General features: G+C 45.1%; 1 protein-coding gene across 1 annotated transcript; it reads right to left on the bottom strand.

Annotated features, from left to right (window-relative positions):
- Nucleotides 1–213: 213 nt before the first annotated feature.
- On the bottom strand, nt 214–12,596 carry HS3ST2 (heparan sulfate-glucosamine 3-sulfotransferase 2). The gene is made up of 2 exons (XM_029577370.1): nt 10,005–12,596; nt 214–1,115 (listed from the first exon to the last, which is right to left on the bottom strand). Exons 1-2 carry the CDS (start codon nt 10,550–10,552, stop codon nt 497–499), a joined length of 1,167 nt encoding a protein of 388 aa, XP_029433230.1. The 5' UTR covers nt 10,553–12,596; the 3' UTR covers nt 214–496.
- Nucleotides 12,597–23,240: the final 10,644 nt, after the last annotated feature.

Here is a 23,240-nt window from a genome sequence, read left to right as displayed (position 1 = left end):
ATATAGGACCGTGTGCTTACTTGGCAGTATGAGTTCAGTTCTATGTACGCGAGTGTGTAAATGCCAGATATAGGACCGTGTGCTTACTTGGCAGTATGAGTGTCAGTTCTATGTACGCGAGTGTGTAAATGCCAGATATAGGACCGTGTGCTTACTTGGCAGTATGAGTGTCAGTTCTATGTACGCGAGTGTGTAAATGCCAGATATAGGACCTTGTGCTTACTTGGCAGTGTGAGGTCAGTTCTATGTACGCGAGTGTGTGCACGCATGTGTGTTTATGAAGAGGTGGGGAAGAGGGTAAAGATGGCTCATTTTAATCAAATATTGAATTATTTTATTCTTTTTAATTTGAAACTGCCTTTAATTTGTCTGGAAATTACTTCATTAATCCGTGATACTTTATTTCTGGAGATCTCAGCAGAGTTGGCAGCTTCTCTCCTTCTGACTTGCTGATGTTCACGGAGGATTTGTCCCTAATGTGCTGTGTTCAGAAAGCTTATTCCCAATGAAAATCCTGTCCAACTGTTTCATAAAACTTAATATTATATGGTCTATAAAATTCTCGAAGTTGATCTATTGCCTCTTGGTCAATTTGGACGTGAGTTCTTCCTTTGGATTTTCCCAAACACCGTGCTAAACTGGTACTTTCCGTCTTCTTTAAGCAGGGGAAACCTTTTGTTTTGTTGAAATAAAAGTGTTTGTCTGTGATGATCCTTTTGATCCCCAGAAAGTCCTGGATTCTGCCCATTTCTCCAGCCGGGTCTGTGATCAGCTTCTCTCCGCTCACAAAGTGCATCTGTGAAATAGGGAAGAACTGTAGCCAGGCCTCCAGATGTTTCACATACATCCCGATACGGATCGCGTTCCAGGATGTGTCCACCACCCCCGAGCTCCAGTTCTGAAATGCCAGCTCCTGAAAGCTTGGGATGTCCGGCTTCTTGGAGAGCGTCTGGGTGTAGTCTGAGATAGCCCGGGTCACGGGATTTCGGACCACAACGATCAGCTTTGTGCCTCTGCACATGCTAAAGATGCGCTTCGGAGCCTCCTTGGTGACGAAGTAACTAGGAGTTTTCTCCATCGTAATCTGACTCTCCAATGTTCGGGGCATCAGACTTCTGCAAATAAAGAGAGGGAAACATTAAGAAGCAGAATAAGGCAGCAGCCTGACAAGGAGCATTTGCCAAATCTGCTTTTCCCTCCTCACATTGCAGCCGTGCTCTCATCTTTCACATCTTCACTACCCTGCTTGCCTCTTTCAGCTTTATCACATATTTGTCCCGGGCTTCGTTCTTTCAAGGCTAAGACTTTATCCTTTACGTTTTCAGCAACTTCTGTGAGAAATCTGACTGATGCTTTTCTAAAGATCTGTTGGCCTTCCTGCGGTACCTTTCAAAGACACCTGGAACGCCGGTATTACCTGCGTACAATTACACGTTCCAAGGCTTTGCAAATGAGACAAGCACAGGAATTAGCTGCAGACTTTTGGGTTTTGAAAAATCTGCACATAACTTTAACTGCTGCCTGCACGTAAGTTGTGCGCACTGGACTAAGACTTTACTGCAGTACAAAACTGCTTTGAACATTAGCGGACAGCGGTACATGAGGACGTTACTGCTACGTGCGTGGTTCTAAAGTTACCCCTCCTTGTATTACGTCATGGAAATTATCTGCCCCTGCCAGCTCCTCCTGTTTTAAGGAAGTTGCTACTCCTGAAGTCCAGGACTTTGATTTTTGTGTGAGCCTTTCTGCTTTGGCTCTTATCAAACCTCACCAGCTGATGATCACTGGAGGCCAGGTGACCACCTCCCTGGACACCAGTAACACTTTCTCCCTTTGTAAGCAACCCTCCATCATGGATTCCATTAATAATTGCCTGACGGGAGTCCAGGATCTCTCTACTAACGGATTGTACAGATGAGATGATCCAATGAACATCCAGCAGTTTAAAATCTCCCACCACCAGCCCCTTCATGGAAATTTTACGCATGTCTGCGTGTGTATGAGAGCAAGAGAGACTGCGTATGTGACAGCATATATGTGAGTGAGAGAGCGCCTGTGTGTGTGTGAAAGCATATATGTGAGTGAGAGAGCGCCTGTGTGCGTGTGACAGCATATATGTGAGTGAGAGAGCGCTGGTGTGTGTGACAGCATATATGTGAGTGAGAGAGAGCTGGTGTGTGTGAGGGGCGGGGGGGGGGGGGGGAGAGATGTTAAAGATTGTCAGGGCCCCACTCCCCCAATCCACAACAATCTTTGGGTGATTGGAAATAAAAAATCCCAGGTATAGAGAGCTGGAGATTTTTAATCCTATTTTACATTTTTGGATGTTATTCTTGTGCTGCTGTTTGAAATATTTGGTGTTTGGGAAATATATTAGAGAAAATGTGAGTCATTTTAATTACTGAATGTTCGTTGGCTGTTGCCTGCTTGACATCAATATTAAAACCATACTAATAAATACACAGAATAGTTCTTGCACTTCCCCTCCGTAGTCCCCCCCCCCCATTCAGATGACCGCCCTCTCCTTATTCTAAGGAGACTTTCATTGTAAATTTGTAAATTGTTTTCTATAGTTATGACCTTCTTGTTTTCTCTATCCTTCCTACTGCCTTATGGTTTACCCCCACCCAGTTTCTTTCTCCTTGTTGAAATGTATTTTCCAAGCTTTCAGTTATTATGTGAACCGGTATGATGTCCCCACTAATACCGGTATATAAAAGTTTCTAAATAAATAAATCAATATGGAACCCAACATTGTGTAACTACAGCATGGGTTATTGTTCCCTGTATGCATCACCTTGCACTTATCCACATTAAATTTCCTCTGCCATTTGGATGCCCAATCTTCCAGTCTCACAAGGTCCTCCTGCAATTTATAAGAATCTGCTTGTGATTTAACTACTCTGAACAATTTTGTGTCATCTGCAAATTTGATTACCTCACTCGTCGTATTTCTTTCCAGATCATTTATAAATATATTGAAAAGCACAGGTCCTAGTACAGATCCCTGAGGCCCTCCACTCCATGTTTCTGTTAAGAGTAGTAACTGCCGCTCCGTGCAGGTTACTCCAGGTGAAACTATTACACCCATCCCTTTCTTCAAGCCTTTAGGGATCTGCAGAGTTTGTCCCATACCCTTTTGAATTAATTAACTGTTCTCATCTTCACCACCTCCTTTAGGAGGCCATTCCCGGCATCCACCACTCTCTCCATGAGCAAACATTTCCTAATGTTGGTTCTGAGTCGTCCTCCTGGAGTTTAATTTCTGCTAGCTAAGATTTAATGCTAAAAATGCAGAATCTTGTATTTAGGTTGCAAAAACCCAAGGGAGCAGTACAATATAGGAGATGAAATTCTATGCACAAAACATATCTAATGATCTTAAGGTGGCCTAACAGATAGATAAGGTGATGGCAAAATCCAGATTGATTCTTGGGTGCACAGGGAAAGGAACAACCAGCTGGAAAAGGGAGGTGATGCTGCCTCTGTATAGGTCCCGGGTGAGACCTCACTGGGGATACTGAGTACAATTCTGGAGATTGCACCTTCAAATGGATATAAACAGGATGGAGTCGCTGCAGAGGGAGGCTGCTAACATGGTCTGTGGTCCTCCTTCTAAATGATATGGGGTTAGAATTAAAGATCTAAACGTACAGGGGTAGATATTAAAAGGAGCATGTGCGATGTACATGTGTGCGTGCTACCCGAGCGCACACATGTACACCTGATTTTATAACATGCGCACGTAGGCGCGCACGTACACCTGATTTTATAACATGCGCACGTAGGCGCGCACGTAGGCGCGCACGTACACCTGATTTTATAACATGCGCACGTACACCTGATTTTATAACATGCGCACGTACACCTGATTTTATAACATGCGCACGTACACCTGATTTTATAACATGCGCCCGTAGGAGCGCACACGTACACCTGATTTTATAACATGCGCACGTACACCTGATTTTATAACATGCGCACGTAGGAGCGCACACACGTACACCTGATTTTATAACATGCGCACGTAGGCGCGCACGTACACCTGATTTTATAACATGCGCACGTAGGCGCGCACGTACACCTGATTTTATAACATGCGCACGTAGGAGCGCACACACGTACACCTGATTTTATAACATGCGCACGTAGGAGCGCACACGTACACCTGATTTTATAACATGCGCACGTACACCTGATTTTATAACATGCGCACGTACACCTGATTTTATAACATGCGCACGTACACCTGATTATAGAAACATAGAAATGACGGCAGAAGAAGACCAAACGGCCCATCCAGTCTGCCCAGCAAGCTTCACATTTTTTTCTCATACTTATCTGTTTCTCTTAGCTCTTTGGTTCAATTTCCCTTCCACCCCCACCATTAATGTAGAGAGCAGTGATGGAGCTGCAACCAAGTGAAATATCAAGCTTGATTAGTTATGGGTAGTAGGAGAAGTAACTGCCGCAATAAGCAAGCTACACCCATGCTTATTTGTTTTACCCAGACTGTGTTAATCAGCCCTTATTGGTTGTTTTTCTTCTCCCCTGCCGTTGAAGCAGGGAGCTATGCTGGATATGCGTGTAGTATCAGTTTTTCTTCTCCCCTGCCGTTGAAGCAGAGAGCTATGCTGGATATGCGTGAAGTATCAGTTTTTCTTCTCCCCTGCGGTTGAAGCAGGATATGCATTGAAAGTGAAGTATCAGGCTTATTTGGTTTGGGGTAGTAACCGCCGTAACAAGCCAGCTACTCCCCGCTTTGTGAGTGCGAATCCTTTTTTCTTCTCCCCTGCTGTTGAAGCAGAGAGCTATGCTGGATATGCGTGAAGTATCAGTTTTTCTTCTCCCCTGCCGTTGAAGCAGAGAGCTATGCTGGATATGCGTGAAGTATCAGTTTTTCTTCTCCCCTGCCGTTGAAGCAGAGAGCTATGCGTGAAGTATCAGTTTTTCTTCTCCCCTGCTGTTGAAGCAGGGAGCTATGCTGGATATGCGTGAAGTATCAGTTTTTCTTCTCCCCTGCCGTTGAAGCAGAGAGCTATGCTGGATATGCGTGAAGTATCAGTTTTTCTTCTCCCCTGTCGTTGAAGCAGAGAGCTATGCTGGATATGCGTGAAGTATCATTTTTTCTTCTCCCCTGCCGTTGAAGCAGAGAGCTATGCTGGATATGCATTGAAAGTGAAGTATCAGGCTTATTTGGTTTGGGGTAGTAACCGCCGTAACAAGCCAGCTACTCCCCACTTTGTGAGTGCGAATCCTTTTTTCCACATTTCCTCTTGCTGTTGTAGCTTAGAGTGATGTTGGAGTCACAGTAACCATGTGTATGTTTATTGAATAAGGGTATTATCTCCAGACAGTAGCCGTCATTCTGGCGAGCCACCCACTCTTTATTGACGGGCTCTTGATTTTATGGATCCACAGTGTTTATCCCACGCCCCTTTGAAGTCCTTCACAGTTCTGGTCTTCACCACTTCCTTCGGAAGGGCATTCCAGGCATCCACCACCCTCTCCATGAAGAAATACTTCCTGACATTGGTTCTGAATCTTCCTCCCTGGAGCTTCAAATCGTGACCCCTAGTTCTGCTGATTTTTTTCCTATGGAAAAGGTTTGTCGTTGTCATTGGATCATTAAAACCTTTCAAGTATCTGAAAGTCTGTATCATATCACCTCTGCTCCTCCTTTCCTCCTTTTATAACATGCGCACATAGGCGCACACGTACACCTGATTTTATAACATGCGCACGTAGGCGTGCACGTACACCTGATTTTATAACATGCGCACATACACCTGATTTTATAACATGCGCACGTAGGCGCGCACACGTACACCTGATTTTATAACATGCGCACGTACACCTGATTTTATAACATGCGCACGTAGGCGCGCACGTACACCTGATTTTATAACATGCGCACGTACACCTGATTTTATAACATGCGCACGTAGGCGCGCACGTACACCTGATTTTATAACATGCGCACATACACCTGATTTTATAACATGCGCACGTAGGAGCGCACACACGTACACCTGATTTTATAACATGCGCACGTACACCTGATTTTATAACATGCGCACGTAGGCGCGCACATACACCTGATTTTATAACATGCGCACATACACCTGATTTTATAACATGCGCACGTAGGAGCGCACACACGTACACCTGATTTTATAACATGCGCACGTACACCTGATTTTATAACATGCGCACGTAGGCGCGCACATACACCTGATTTTATAACATGCGCACGTACACCTGATTTTATAACATGCGCACGTAGGCGCGCACGTACACCTGATTTTATAACATGCGCACGTAGGAGCGCACACGTACACCTGATTTTATAACATGCGCACGTAGGCGCGCACGTACACCTGATTTTATAACATGCGCACGTACACCTGATTTTATAACATGCGCACGTACACCTGATTTTATAACATGCGCACGTAGGAGCGCACACGTACACCTGATTTTATAACATGCGCACGTAGGCGCGCACGTACACCTGATTTTATAACATGCGCACGTACACCTGATTTTATAACATGCGCACGTAGGAGCGCACACGTACACCTGATTTTATAACATGCGCACGTAGGCGCGCACGTACACCTGATTTTATAACATGCGCACGTACACCTGATTTTATAACATGCGCACGTACACCTGATTTTATAACATGCGCACGTAGGCGCGCACGTACACCTGATTTTATAACATGCGCACGTACACCTGATTTTATAACATGCGCACGTAGGCGCGCACGTACACCTGATTTTATAACATGCGCACGTAGGCGCACACGTACACCTGATTTTATAACATGCGCACGTAGGCGCGCACGTACACCTGATTTTATAACATGCGCGCACGTACACCTGATTTTATAACATGCGCACGTAGGCGCGCACGTACACCTGATTTTATAACATGCGCACGTACACCTGATTTTATAACATGCGCACATAGGAGAGCACACGTACACCTGATTTTATAACATGCACACGTAGGCGCGCACGTACACCTGATTTTATAACATGCGCATGTACACCTGATTTTATAACATGCGCACGTAGGCGCGCACGTACACCTGATTTTATAACGCGCGCACGTACACCTGATTTTATAACATGCGCACGTACACCTGATTTTATAACATGCGCACGTAGGCGCGCACGTACACCTGATTTTATAACATGCACACGTACACCTGATTTTATAACATGCGCACGTAGGCGCGCACGTACACCTGATTTTATAACATGCGCACGTACACCTGATTTTATAACATGCGCACGTAGGAGCGCACACGTACACCTGATTTTATAACATGCGCACGTACACCTGATTTTATAACATGCGCACGTACACCTGATTTTATAACATGCGCACGTACACCTGATTTTATAACATGCGCACGTAGGCGCGCACACATACACCTGATTTTATAACATGCGCACACGTACACCTGATTTTATAACATGCGCACGTAGGCGCGCACGTACACCTGATTTTATAACATGCGCATGTAGGCGCGCACATGTTCTTTAGAGTTGGGAGTAGTTCCGGAGGACTGGAGACAGGCAGATGTGGTTCCGATATCCAAAAGTGGAAGTAAGAAGGAGGCTGGGAACTACAGGCCAGTTAGTCTGATCTCTTGACTATTTTCCACTAAAACAGAGCCCAGTGCAGTTTCTGGAATCGAATGGACCCAAGATCCGAGGCAGCAGGGCTTTCCCAGAGGCAGATCTTGTCAGACGAATCTCATCAATTTCTGTGATCTGAGTGATAAGCGAGTTGGATCTGGGAGAGCATTAGATGTCGTGTACTTGTAGTTCAGTAAGGCCTGTGACACGGCTCTGCATAGGTGAGCTCCCTTGGTATGGGACGTTCAGTGACTGACAGACACTGGCTGAGTGGGAGGTGAGAAAGGGCAGTGGTAAATGGAGTTCACTCAGGACAGGGGACTTACTAGTAGTGTGCTTCAGGGAATGGCCTTTGAATCTTTGCTTTTCAAGATTTTTGTGAGTGACGTTATGGAAGGATTATTGGGACAGATTTGTCTTTTTGTGGATGATAAAATCTGTAACAGAGGAAGGTGTGGAAAACATGAGGAAGGGATCTAGCGAAGTTCGAGGAATGGTCTAGGGTCTGGCATTTAAGATTTAATGTTAAAAAAATGCAGTCGTATTTAGGTTGCAAAAACCCAAGGGACAGGTACAGTATGGAAGGTGAATTTCTTCTAAGCATAAAGGAAGAGCAGGAGCTGGGGGTGATAGTATCAGACGACCTTAAGGTGGCCAAACAGGTGGATGAAGCGACAGTAAAAGTCAGAAAGCTGCTTGGCTGCATAGGGAGAGGAATGGTCAGCAGAATAGGGAGGTGATGCTGCCCCTGTACAGGTCCCTGGTGAGACCTCACTGGGAATACTGAGTACAATTCTGGAGATTGCACCTTCTAGGATATAAACAGGATGGAGTCGCTGCAGAGGGTGGCTGCTAACATGGTCTGTGGTCTTCCTTCTAAATCACATGGGATAGACTTAAAGATCTGAACATGTACACTCTAGAGGAAAGGTGAGGTAGGGAAGATAGGATAGAGACATTCAGATATCTCAGAGGTTTCCATGCACAGGAGGGGAGCATCTTTCATTGGAAAGGAAGCTGTAGAAGAGTCATGGGCTGAGGATGAGAGGAGTAGACCCAGGAGTAATCTAAAGGAAATATTTCTTTACAGAGAGGGTGGTGGATGCATGGAACAGCCTCCCTTTGGAGGTGATGGAGACGAGGGACAAGCCCAGGGGATTTCTGAGGGACAGGAAGGGACAGTAAAGCTGTCCCTTCCTGTCCCTCAGGATCTGCTGTCATGTTCTATGTTTCTAAGTTTACAGCAGGAGCGAAATCTTGGTAAAAAGACACAAACTATAAAAAGCTCTCCATTTCTGTTTCTTGTTCAGAAGGGCTGTTTCCAGATTAAACCTTTACACTAATACCAGCACCCTCAGCTTCAGCTGTACTGTTCTGATGTGCCTTTAGCGTCATGCTTCATCTTTTAAACACAATCAACAGTCACATAAGAATGAAAAATATAGTCCCTAGATTCAATACAAACACTGTTCTCCTACAGGCACCCTCAATCAATACACTTGTAAAGACTGCATTACATGTACATCATGTCATGACGGTAATCTCTCTGTCTTCCTGGGGGGTCTACACTTCAGTGCCCTGTGGCAGTCATTGCCTGACTTCAGTTTATATAGCATCATTTATCTAGTGGTATATTTGATCTCCATTTCTGCAGTTTAAAACAAATAAATTCTTGGATATTCACTTCTGTAACTCATGTTTGTTCCTAATTCAGCAACACTTGCTGTAGAACAGAATCCATATTGCTCACTTCAGCAGCCAAACGGACAGGTAAACATGAAGAGACAGGCACAGTGAGTGAGAGACAGACAAGCGCATGCAGAAATTGAGAGGGAGAGATACATACAGGAAAGCGAGGAGGAGGGACTGTGGGAGAGAGTTGGAATGATTTCTTCTGTAGTCACTTCATCTACAACATGCATAACCTGAGCTAATGATTATTTTCCCATAGCTGCAATTTTTCACACCTCTTTACTTAGTATAAATATAAAGGTCGATATTGAAATCCTTTGTGCATGTAACTTTTCTAGTTATGTGCACAAAAACCGAGCTTTCACTATTCTTCCTGCCAACAACATAAATGTGTGCACACAACAGGGGCTGACGGTGGGGTTGAACTTTAGCTGAGTGCAGAGGTTCAGTCCCTCTGCTTAAAGCTGTAAGTCTGCTCGGAGAATTCATAGTTCCAAAGATATCCAGATAAAGTTAAGTACATTTCTTTATCCCCATCTATTCAGTGGGAGACTTAAGCACGTAAGTCCCTCCAAATATCTGGGACAAGTTATGTGCATTACTTTCCCAGAAATCGTTTCCTGCATTTTGACGTCCTGTTAGTAATCATTTTCTTACCTGTACCAATCCAGTCCTCTATCGTAATTCCTGTCAAAGAAGTGAGGTTCAGTGCCCATTGCTCTGACCTCAGGATGCACCCTGATAAACTCCAGAACTGCTCTGGTGCCCCCTTTTTTCACTCCAACTATGATGGTGTGGGGAAGCCTCTTACTAGCAAAGCTGGGGGTCCCTGTGTTGTTTCTGGTCTCTTGTCCGGAGACATCTTCAGGCGTGGAAGTGAGGTTCCTCTCACTCCAGCTCTCCTCTAGGTAAATCAGTCTGATGGCACTGGATGCTGGACTGGGGCTGTCATGCTGACTCTCCTTGTGATCCAGACCTAAACTGCAGGAAGCGGATTTCTGAAGCAGCTTCTTGCCTCCAACATTTTGAATAAGGATGCACCTGTGATCCTGATAACTTGGGTTTTCCATGATGGAGTCACAGCAGAAGATGAGGCTGTAGCAGAGATAGGTGCAGGATAGGGACAGCGTTAAGAGGATGAGAAATCGCCTGGATAGCCTTTTGGAAGCTGGCAGCACCCGACTGCTAAAGAACCTACATGCCATGTCTCCATGGAGAGAAAACCAGCATCTTCTCTCCTTTGCTGTGGCAGAATGAGTCACATTTTTTGTAAATCATATGCAAGTCATGAAATAGCAAATTTGTGAGTTTTTAAAGAAGGTACTATAACTTTTTATTAGACACAAGTATTATGGGACTTTTCCGTAGTCTGTAATCTCCATTTCCCTGCTTCACCCAAAGGACTGAAGAGTGATAGAAAGATTTAGCAAACAGGAAAGAGGAAGTCATAGAAGTGGAGGGTGATGGAGCAAGAGAAGTGAACTGCAGAAAGCTGAGAGGGATAGAGTAGGAGAGAGGGATGCAGCTGGAGAAGGTTGAAAGGATAAGAGAAAACTGAGGAGTGGAAAGAGCCTGGCATAATAGAAAGAGTTAGGACTGGAGAGGAGGACACTTTATCTGTATGAGAGGGAGAGAGAGATGAAGGTTGAGCTAGAATAAGTAGCATTTTTATAAAAAGTAAAAGAAAGATTATTAGAGATGAGAGAGAACTAAAAACAGTTGGATGGTTTAGAGAGAAGAGTAGGAACTGGAAAGAGGGAGACGAGAGTGAAAGCTGCAGCGAGGTGTAGAGTTAGGAGAAGGAAACATTTGGAAAGAGGCAGGGGTAGAGAGAGCGAATGCATGGTCATTAGAGAGAGATGGACACCTTAAGAGAGAGAAAAGTGATAGATAAAAGGATATTTCAGAAGGCAAGGGTAGAAAGGTAGTGGTGATAAAGAGAAGAGAGGTGGATTGCTAGAGAAAGGGATGCAGGGGTTAGATGCTTAGAGAGAGTGATGAGATAGGAGAATGGTTAGTGAGAGTTTTGGAGATAGGGTGAAAGTTAAATGATAGTGATAGAGAAGGATGATGGGCAAAGAGAGTAGAAGTTAGTGATGGTTAGAGAGATAGATGGCGCGTGGAGGATGGTTAGAAAGGCAGAATTAGTGATGGAGAGAGTTGGATGTAAGAGAATGTGATGGAAAAAAGAAAATAGAGGAACGTAATGAAAAAGGGACAATTAGAAAAAGGGGATGGAGGGGAAAGGGTAAAGAGAGGAGAGAAAGTGATGAATAGGGAGGTTAGGGAGAGGAGTGAGAGTTAGTGATGACAAGGTGTTGGTTAAATGGAAGAATTAGTGATGGAGAGGGGGTAGAGAGAGAGAATTAGGGATGGAGAGGGAGAGGAGTGACGGGGGAGAAGAGAATAGGAGAGTATGGTTAGTGCTGGAGAGAGGAATGGGTAGAAAGGAATGAGAATGAAAGAGAAGGGGATGGATAGAGAGGAGAAAGTTATGGGGAGAGAATTAATAATGGAAAGGGGGAAAGCTTGAGAGGAGAACAGTGAAAATGGGAGGAATAGAGGGGTAATTAGTAATGGAGAAACGTGGTCATTTAGAAAGGAGAGAAGGGCACAGTTGGAGAGGGAGTTGGTATGAGAGGAAAGACTGAAGCTAAGGGAATGAGAGAGGGAATAGGATTTCTGTTGGAGAGAGTGGGACAATTGGAGGAGCCAGAGCTAGGGAGGGAGTGAGAGGAATAGGATGGAGAGAGGGGGAGATATCAGGGAGCCCCTCCTCCCCTTCTGCCTCACGTTCCCCTCTGCAGCGCCTCCAGGTGACTGCGGGGCGAGTTGCGGTTCATCCGGGCTCAGCCCTGCTTTCTCCTCTTCCGTTTTGCCAATGTCCCAGGCTGCGGTCGCAGCTCCTTTTCTCGCTCCCAGGCCGGGCTGGGCTTGGTCCTGGTTCCGAGCTCTCTAGTTTGCTCCCAGCCGGGCTTGGTTCCTGCTGCGGACTCCTGCACCGGGGGGGGGGGGGCTTCCTCCTTGCAGGGTCTGGTGACGTCGGCGGAGAAAAAAAAGGAGAGAGGGAGGGAAAGCCCAGCGGTGGGGAGAGGCAGGCGCCGCTGGCCGGAGGGTGCACGGCACAGTCCCGGGGAGGCGGAAGGGCAGGTTTGGGCGCCTCCCTCACCCCGGTGCGCGTGCGGTGACCTCTGCAGCGCTCAGCTGCAATCCGGAGGGGAGGGGGTGTCAGAGCTGCAATCCGGAGGGGAGGGGGTGTCAGAGCTGCAATCCGGAGGGGAGGGGAGGGGAGGGGGTGTCAGAGCCGCTGATCTGGGAAAGGGAGGGGGAGGGCAGGGGTGTCAGAGCTGCAATCCGGAGGGGAGGGGGTGTCAGAGCCGCTGATCTGGGAAAGGGAGGGGGAGGGGGTGTCAGAGCTGCAATCCTGAGGGGAGGGGAGGGGGAGCCAGAGCCGCTGATCTGGGGAAGGGGAGGGGAGGGGGTGTCAGAGCCGCTGATCTGGGAAAGGGAGGGGAGGGGGTATCAGAGCTGCAATCCGGAGGGGAGGGGAGGGGGTGTCAGAGCCGCTGATCTGGGGAAGGGGGGGGGGGTGTCAGAGCGCTGATCTGGGAAAGGGAGGGGGTGTCAGAGATGCAATCCGGAGGGGAGGGGAGGGGGTGTCAGAGCCGCTGATCTAGGGAAGGGGAGGGGAGGGAAGGGGGAGTCAGAGCTGCTGATCTGGGAAAGGGGAGGGGAGGGGGAGTCAGAGCTGCTGATCTGGGAAAGGGGAGGGTAGGGGGTGTCAGAGCTGCAATCTGGAGGGGAGGGGATGTCAGAGCTGCAATCCGGAGGGGAGGGGATGTCAGAGCCGCTGATCTGGGAAAGGGAGGGGGTGTCAGAGCTGCAATCCGGAGGGGAGGGGATGTCAGAGCCGCTGATCTGGGAAAGGGAGGGGGGTGTCAGAGCTGCAATCCGGAGGAGAGGGGGTGTCAGAGCCACTGATCTGGGAAAGGGAGGGGGTGTCAGAGCTGCAATCCGGAGGGGAGGGGATGTCAGAGCTGCAATCCGGAGGGGAGGGGATGTCAGAGCCGCTGATCTGGGAAAGGGAGGGGGTGTCAGAGCTGCAATCCGGAGGGGAGGGGATGTCAGAGCCGCTGATCTGGGAAAGGGGAGGGGAGGGGGTGTCAGAGCTGCAATCCGGAGGGGAAGGGAGGGGGTGTCAGAGCCGCTGATCTAGGGGAGGGGAGGGGAGGGGGAGTCAGAGCCGCTGATCTGGGGAAGGGGAGGGGAGGGGGTCTCAGAGCCGCTGATGTGGGAAAGGGAGGGGGTGTCAGAGCTGCTGATCTGGGAAAGGGAGGGGGTGTCAGAGCTGCAATCCGGAGGGGAGGGGGTGTCAGAGCCACTGATCTGGGAAAGGGAGGGGGGTGTCAGAGCTGCAATCCGGAGGGGAGGGGATGTCAGAGCCGCTGATCTGGGAAAGGGGAGGGGAGGGGGTGTCAGAGCTGCAATCCGGAGGGGAAGGGAGGGGGTGTCAGAGCCGCTGATGTGGGAAAGGGAGGGGGTGTCAGAGCTGCAATCCGGAGAAGAAGGGAGGGGGTGTCAGAGCCGCTGATCTAGGGAAGGGGAGGGGAGGGAAGGGGGAGTCAGAGCTGCTGATCTGGGAAAGGGGAGGGGAGGGGGAGTCAGAGCTGCTGATCTGGGAAGGGGAGGGGAGGTACAGGGGCTGCTGATGTACAGGTCTCGGATAGCCTCCATTTTAGATGCGCTATTATTACCCCCTTATATTGTAAGGGGGTAATAGTGCGTGGGGAGAGCCGGCGCTCCCACACCTCTTACTGCATCGCCCTGCTAGAATGTAAGGGAGGAGCAGGTGTCATAACGCAAGATGTTTTGGGAGACCTCTATGGTGCATAAAGTTGCTCCAGAAAGAAACCGGGTTAGGGTCTCGGAGCCTCTCTAGGCTCAGAATTTTCCGATAGATTCACCATGGAGCGATACAGAGGCATTATGACATTTTCCGTTTTATTCACCATTCCCTTTCTAATAATTCCCAACATTCTGTTTGCTTTTTTGACTGCCGCAGCACACTGAGCCGACGATTTCAATGCGTTATCCACTATGACGCCTAGATCTCTTTCTTGGGTTGTAGCACCTAATATGGAACCCAACATTGTGTAACTATAGCATGGGTTATTTTTCCCTATATGCATCACCTTGCACTTATCCACATTAAATTTCATCTGCCACTTTGATGCCCAATTTTCCAGTCTTACAAGTCCTTCAAGTTATCACAATCCGCTTGTGATTTAACTATTCTGAACAATTTTGTATCATCTGAAAATCTGAATACACTACATCTACCAGTTCCCCTTTATCCACATGTTTATTAACTCCTTCAAAAAAAGTGAAGCAGATTTGTGAGGCAAGACTTGCCCTGGGTAAAGCCATGCTGACTTTGTTCCATTAAACCATGTCTTTCTATATGTTCTGTGATTTTGATGTTTAGAACACTTTCCACCTTTTTTCCTGGCACTGAAGTCAGGCTAACCGGTCTGTAGTTTCCCGGATCGCCCCTGGAGCCCTTTTTAAATATTGGGGTTACATTAGCTATCCTCCAGTCTTCAGGTACAATGGATGATTTTAATGATAGGTTACAAATTTTTACTAATAGGTCTGAAATTTCATTTTTTAGTTCCTTCAGAACTCTGGGGTGTATACCATCCGGTCCTGGTGATTTACTACTCTTCAGTTTGTCAATCAGATCTACCACATCTTCTAGGTTCACCGTGATTTGATTCAGTCCATCTGAATCATTGCCCATGAAAACCCTTGATTATCTAACGGTCCAACTGACTCCCTCACAGGCTTTCTGCTTCGGATATATTTAAAAAAGTTTTTACTGTGAGTTTTTGCCTCTACGGCCAACTTCTTTTCAAATTCTCTCTTAGCCTGTCTTATCAATGTCTTACATTTAACTTGCCAACGTTTATGCAATATCCTATTTTCTTCTGTTGGATCCTTTTTCCAATTTTTGAATGAAGATCTTTTGGCTAAAATAGCTTCTTTCACCTCCCATTTTAACCATGCCAGTAATCATTTTGCCTTCTTTCCACCTTTCTTAATGTGTGGAATACATCTGGACTGTGCTTCTAGAATGGTATTTTTTAACAATGACCACGCCTCTTGCACATTTTTTACTTTTGTAGCTGCTCCTTTCAGTTTTTTTCTAACAATTTTTCTCATTTTATCAAAGTTTCCCTTTTGAAAGTTTAGCATGAGAGCCGTGGATTTGCATACTGTTCCTCTTCCAATCATTAATTCAAATTTGATCATATTATGATCACTATTGCCAAGCGGCCCCACCACCGTTACCTCTCTCACCAAGTCCTGTGCTCCACTGAGAATTAGATCTAAAATTGCTTCCTCTCTCGTTGGTTCCTGAACCAATTGCTCCATAAAACTGTCATTTATTCCATCCAGGAACGTTATCTCTCAAGCGTGTCCCGATGATACATTTACCCAGTCAATATTGGGGTAATTGAAGTCTCCCATTATTAACGCACTACCAATTTGGTTAGCTTCCCTAATTTCTCTTAGCATTTCACTGTCCGTCTCACCATCTTGACCAGGTGGACGGTAGAGTACCCCTATCACTATAGTCTTCCCCGACGCACAAGGGATTTCTACCCATAAAGATTCAATTTTGTATTTAGTCTCATGCAGGATGTTTATCCTGTTGGACTCTATGCCATCCCGGACATAAAGCGCCACACCTCCTCCCGACTGCTCCTCTCTGTCATTGCGATATAATTTGTACCCCGGTATAGCACTGTCCCATTGGTTATCCTCTTTCCACCAAGTCTCTGAGATGCCAATTAAGTCTATGTCATCATTCACTGCTATACATTCTAATTCTCCCATCTTACTTCTTAGACTTCTGGCATTAGCATACAAACATTTCAAAGTTTGTTTTTTGTTTGTATTTTCATTCTTGCACGGAGCGGCAGTTTCTATCCTTAACAGAAACATGGGGGTAACCTGCACGGAGCGGCAGTTTCTACCCTTAACAGAGACATGAAGGTAACCTGCATGGAGGGGCAGTTACTACTCTTAAGAGAAACATGGGGGTAACCTGCATGGAGGGGCATTTTCTACCCTTAACAGAGACATGGGGGTAACCTGCACGGGCGGCAGTTTCTACCCTTAACAGAGACATGGGGGTAATGTGCACAGAAGCTTGCAGGGCAGACTGGATGATCATTTGGTCTTTTTCTGCCATCATTCCTATAATACTGTGTTATCTGGCTAATAGCTGTTTTTGTGCTTTCCTTCAGGAACTTCTCCAATCCTTTGCTGCATCCCACTATATGTTAGTTGTATCTCACTCCCAGGGATAAGCGCTGGCTTTTCCAAGTCTACCTGGTTAATAACTTGCCCTGCAGGGGTAACATTAGACATTTTGTGGGAAATGATGGCCAGAATGTTAAATAATATTAAAGGGTTGGAGATTAGATGTGCTAAGGTCTGGGAATCAACAGGAATTTTTCCAAACTCAAAAACAAATTAAAGAATCGATAGATAGAATTAAAGGGCTTGAAGCTTGTGAAAAGAAGAACAAGGAATTTCATGTAGCTGTGGTGAAGGATAGGGAAAGTATAACCAGAAGAATTGAATCCCTCGAAAGCAATGCCAAGCGTTTACATTTAAGATTTCTCAACTTCCCCAGAATAGTTGGAGAAGTACCATTAGTTATCTTAAAAAGTTTCTAATTGAAAACCTTGACTTTGTACTCGACGATTCTCCTGTTGTGATAAATTGCTACTTCCTACCTAAACCTAGGAATTTAGTATCTGATAGATCAGGTCTGATGTTTCAGGAGATTTCACAGCCCAGGTGATTGATTGGGGCACTTTATTGGCAACTTTCTCATCCATAAATCATATTAACCTAATCATGAAACAATATTTCAATAAGTACCCTATCAATTTCCTGGGGAAAGCAATTAAAGTGTTCCCAGACCTGGCAACATCTACCCAAGCCAGGCGGAAGCCTTTCTGGCTTACCGTCAAGAAGTTATTACATTGGGTTTCTCTTTTACCTTGCGATTTCCGTGTAAATGCTTAATTAAGAAACAAGATGAATTTTTTATTTTCTTTATACCCGAGCATTTAAAAAGTTTCCTGGAACAAAGGAAATGAACAACTTCATCTCCAGTGTCTGTTAGTTAAACAGAAAGTAATGCAGGTTCTATGCTTTAGCCTTTTCCTTTAGAAATATTACGGTAGTAATCTCCCTTGGTTTTCTGCCATCTTGCATACCGCTCTCATTATTGTTTTGATATGATAATGGCTTAGATAAATTAAAATTGCTAGAAAATAACGAAATATCTATCTATAATATATGATTGCTATTTATCAAACCATGTTTTTTCTTTGTAAATCATGTATAAGTTTGATTTATTTGAAAACTTATAAAGAATTAAAAAAAAAACTGCTTATAGACTTTTCCTTGTCCAATGCCAATTCAGTCCAGTGCGCTCAGCTCTTATACAGTAAGGGTAATAGCGCGTGGAAAATACGCGTCCACCCCCCCCGAAACTAATAGCGCACATGTTGATGGCCCTATTAGTTACTCCCACTCGATACAGAAAGTAAAACGTGCAGCCAAGCCGCACATTTTACTTTCAGAAATTAGCGCCTACCCAAAGGCAAAAGTTAATTTTGGCCGGCACCGGGAAAGTGTACAGAATAGCAGAAAAAAACTGCTTTTCTGTACACCCTCCGACTTAATATGATAGCGATATTAAGTCGGAGGCCCCCAAAATAAAAGAAAATAAAAAATAAAAAAAATTCTGCCCGTGGCCCGCGGGCTGGATGCCTCCTTATTAGCGCGGGCTCTCATTTGCATACTGAATCGCGTGCCCAGGAGAGTGGCCACTCGCCTCGGAGCGCTGGCTCTCCCGCGCATTTTACTGAATCGGCCTATATGTTAGCTTCCTTGACCACATCCTCAGGTAACAGATTCTGTAGCTTGACTGTGTACTGAGCGAAAAAATACTTCTTAGAATTTGTTTAAAATCTGCTGGTTTCTAGTTTCTTGGAGGGTCCCCTAGTCCTAGTGTTTGAAAGGTAAATAACCATTCCCTGCTTACCCGTTCCACCCCACTCAGATTTTCTAAATGTCAATCGCATCCCCTCTCAGTCATCTCTTTCTAAGCTAAAGAGCCCTCATCTGTTTAGCCTTTCTCCATAAGGGAGCTTTCCATCCCCTTTTGTCATGTTTGATTCCCTGCTCACTACCTTTTCTATGTCCGCTATGTCAGTTTGAGTTGAGACAACCAGAACTTTCTCCATAAGGGAGCTTTCCATCCCCTTTTGTCATGTTTGATTCCCTGCTCGCTACCTTTTCTATGACCGCTATGTCTCTTTGAGTTGAGACAACTAGAACTTTCTCCATAAGGGAGCTTTCCATCCCCTTTTGTCATGTTTGATTCCCTGCTCGCTACCTTTTCTATGTCCGCTGTGTCTCTTTGAGTTGAGACAACCAGAACTTTCTCCATAAGGGAGATTTCGATCCCCTTTTGTCATGTTTGATTCCCTGCTCGCTACCTTTTCTATGTCCGCTATGTCTCTTTGAGTTGAGACAACCAGAACTTTCTCCATAAGGGAGCTTTCCATCCCCTTTTGTCATGTTTGATTCCCTGCTCGCTACCTTTTCTATGTCCGCTATGTCTCTTTGAGTTGAGACAACCAGAACTTTCTCCATAAGGGAGCTTTCCATCCCCTTTTGTCATGTTTGATTCCCTGCTCGCTACCTTTTCTATGTCCGCTATGTCTCTTTGAGTTGAGACAACCAGAACTGCACACAATACTCAAGGCGTGGTTGCACCATGGATCTATACAGAAGCATTATGATGTTCTCTGTTTTATTCTCCATTCCTTTCCTAATAATTCCTAACTTTCTATTTATCTTTTTGACCACCACCACACGCTGAGCTAAAGATTTCAAGGTATTGTCCACAAGGACTCCAAGGTCTTTTTCCTGGGTGGTGACTCCTAACACGGAACCCAAAATCGTGTACCTATAAGTTGGGATTATGTTTTTCTATGTGCATCACTTTGCATGTATTCAAATTAAATGTCTTAATTATTTAAAATAATTTATTACCTTTGCCCTCCAATGTTCGGGGCATATTGCAAATAATACAGTCATAATCAAACCAGAATAAAAATGCATAGTAAAAACATAAGAAAACATAAACAATAAAATTAAGAAGGGAGCTGGCCTGAGAATTAAGACCTAACTAAAGAGACACATTAAGAAACATATTTATTTATTTAACATGTTCTGTATACCGTCATTCGGTTTTGCCATCAGAACGGTTTACAGTATCAAGGCATATGAAAACTTATAAAAGCATAAATGTTAGAACTAGAGTTGGAACAGACTTTCAGATACTTGAAAGATTTTAATGATCCAAAGTCAATGACAAACCTTTTCCATCAGAAAAAAATCAGCAGAACCAGGGGTTACGATTTAAAACTCCAGGGAGGAAGACTCAGAACCAATGTCAGGAAGTATTTCTTCACAGAGAGGGTGGTAGATGCCTGGAACGCCCTTCCGGAGGAAGTGGTGAAGACCAAAACTGTGAAGGATTTCAAAGGGGCGTGGGATAAACACTGTGGATCCATAAAATCTAGAGGATGTGAATGAGGAGAAGAGGCATGGGGGGTGGCTTGCTTGCGGGAATGACGGCTACTACCTGGTGATTAATACCCTTATTCAATAAACACACACACGGTTAATGCGACTCCAACATTGCTCTATTCTTCAATGGCAAGAGAAAATGTGGAAAAAAGAATTTGCATTCACAAATAAGCAGGGGAGTAGCTTGATTGTTGGGTTACTACCCCAAACCAAATAAGCTTGATACTTCACTTAGAATACATATCCAGTGCAGCTCACTGCTTCAACGGCAGGGGGGAATGAAGGAAAGAGGATTTATATTCAGACAACCAACAAGGACTGAATTGCACAGGCTGGGTAAACAAAAAAGAGTGGGAGTAGCTTGCTTATTGCGGTGGTTACTACCCCTAACCAATTAAGTTAGATACTTTACTTCGATGTGGCTCCAACACTGCTCTCTGCATCAATGGCAGCGGGGAAGGAAATTGGAACCAAAAAGTTACCAATAATGGCCAAGAGTATCAGATAAGTATGAGAAAAATAAGTGTGAAAGCTTGCTGGGCAGACTGGATGGGCCATTTGGTCTTCTTCTGCCGTCATTTCTATCTTTCTATGTTAGGAGTTAAGATCTGGCTGAAGAGGTGGGGAAGAAGCGACAAAGAGATAAAGTAAGGTCTGAAAATTATAGATCACATAGGTCTAAGTGCTTGCCTGAAAAATAATGTTTTAGTGAATTCCTTCTTGGTAGATAATACTCTTAATGTTAGTGGGATGGCTTTCCATATGATAGGGCCTGCAATAGAGTAGGCCTGTTCTCAAGTCACCTGAAGCCTAATAGTTTTGAGAGTTGGAATTTGTAGAAGAAATTGTTTTTTCGATCTAAGGTTGTGTGATGGAGCATAAAAATACAAAATAGCAGGAAGCCATGGGCTTTTGTTATTGTGAATAAGACTGGGTAAGGTGGATAAGATTTTATATTCTCCAAAGTGCATAAGACTGGGGAAATATGTTCATGCAATTTCTTATTGGATATTAAATGAGCAGCCGCATTTTGTACCAGTTGGAGGGATCTGATAGATGACTGGGGTAATCCAGTATAAAGAGAATTTCAGCAGTCAATTCCTGTAAGTATCAAAGATTGGAGGACAATTCTGAAGGCAATCAGGTTGAGTAAAGGCTGAATGTGTTTAAGAAGCCGCAATTTATAGAACGATGATTTGACCACAGATTTGATGTGAGTTTGCATGTCTAATTTGGTGTCAAGAATAACTCAAGATTGTAGACGTGTTTTGAAATATTGATGGTTGTATTGTCAAATGAAATGATTTTAGGAATGTCATCAAAAGAAGGGTTTCCGAGGATCATTATTCAGTTTTTCATAGGTTTAAATTAAGTTTGTTATGAAATAACCAGGTTTTGATGGAGGATAGACGTAGAGAGATAAATTGAGAAGTAGATTGTCAGTCGTGCCATGTTGGAAAATAAAATTGAATATTGTCAGTATAAAGGCAGTAGGAGATGCCTAAGGTCGAGAGTAGTTGACAAATGGGAGAAAGATGTATAGGGGTAGATTTTCAAAGGCTACGTGCGTAAGATATGTGTGTAACCCGAGAAAATCTGCCCCTGCGCGTGCCAAGCCTATTTTGCATAGGCTTGGCGGTGTGCGCATGCCCCGGGACGCGCGTATGTCCCGGGGCTTTCAAAAATGGATGGTTCGGGGGTGGGGCGGGGCCGGGGGTGTGGTGACGGTTCAATGGCGGTCCTGAATCCTCCAGCACCGCGGCCTGTGCCGGGGGATGGCGAGCCGGCGCATGCAAGTTACACCTGCCTTGGGCAGGCGTAACTTCGGAAACAAAAGATGGGGGGGATTTAGTTAGGGCTGGGGGATGGGCTAGATAGGGGAAGGGAGGGGAAGGTGGGGGGGATCGCAAAAAAAGTTCCCTCCAAGGCCGCTCCGATTTCGGAGCGGCCTTGGAGGGAACTAGGGGAAAGCCATCGGGGCTCCCCTTGGGCTCGGCGCACGCAAGGTGCACAAGTGTGCACCCCCTTGCACGCGCTGACCCTGGATTTTATAACATGCTTGCGGCTGCGCGCGCATGTTATAAAATCAGGCGTAGATTTGTTCGCGCCGGGTTGCACGAACAAATCTATGCCCATGCAAATTTTTTAAGATCTGGCCCATATTGAATAGTGCAGTAGAAAGAGATGAGCTTTGTGGGGCTCCAGTATTTAGAGCAAACCATGAAAACATAGCAGAGATGGTGTATCTGTTGAGTTTGGTTTAGAAGATAAGAATTGCATCTGCCATTTAGAAGCCGAGTCTCCCAGCCTCACAAGGTCTTTCCTCACAATCTGCTGCTACTTTAATGTCTCAGGATAATTTTGTATAATTGCAAATTTGGTCACCTCACTTATTGTTCCTGTCTCCTGATCATTTATGAATATGCTAAATAGCACAGGTCCCAATATAGACCCCTGGGGCACTCTACTAATGACCTTTCTCCATTTGGAAAACTGACCATTTAGTTCTCCCTCTGTTACCTGCCTTTTATCCAGTCACCAATCCACAATAGGACATTGTGACCTATCCTATCATCTCCCAATTTACTGAGGAGTCTCTCATGAGGGACTTTGTCAAATGCCTTCTGAAAATCCAAATGTGCTACATCAACCAGCTGAGTCTTATCCGCATGTTTATTTACATTTTCAAAAACATCTGTTACATTGGTAAAGCAAAACTTCCTTTGCAAAATCCGTGTTGAATTTCCACCATGAAACCACGTCTGTGTATGAGGTCAATAATTTTGTTTTTAAGAATCGCTTCTACGATTTTGCCAGGCAGTATCATCAGGTTCACCAATCTATAGTTTCCTGGATCACCTCAGGGCCCTTTTTAAAAACTGACATCACATTGGCCTCCTTGCAATCTTCTGCTACTGTGGCTATTTTACATGATAGGTTGCATGTCACTAGAAATAGGTCTGCAGCTTGAGTTCTTTCAGAAATCTTGGATGAATACCTTCCGGTTCTGGTGATTTATTATTCTTTAGTCTCTCAATCTGATTTATTATATTATTCAGTCTGACAGGGATTTTATTTTGTTGCTCAGAATCATCACCATCAAAAAATGTTTCTGGTGTTGGTACAATCCCAAAATCCTCCTCAGAAAAGATAGGGGAAATTAATTCATTTAGTTTTTCTGCTATTTCCTTGTCCTCCCTGATCACC

This window comes from Rhinatrema bivittatum, chromosome 14 (assembly GCF_901001135.1).
Source record: "Rhinatrema bivittatum chromosome 14, aRhiBiv1.1, whole genome shotgun sequence".
Classification (NCBI taxonomy): domain Eukaryota; kingdom Metazoa; phylum Chordata; class Amphibia; order Gymnophiona; family Rhinatrematidae; genus Rhinatrema; species Rhinatrema bivittatum.
This window is presented reverse-complemented; position numbering and strand designations above follow the sequence as displayed.

Excerpts from the sequence above, each read along its gene's own strand:
- HS3ST2 (XM_029577370.1), bottom strand. The coding sequence starts at position 10,552 with ATGGCATGTAGGTTCTTTAGCAGTCGGGTGCTGCCAGCTTCCAAAAGG. Across the intron at positions 1,116-10,004 it reads AGAGGACTGGATTGGTACAG|AAGTCTGATGCCCCGAACAT; the intron begins GTAAGAAAATGA and ends CTTTATTTGCAG.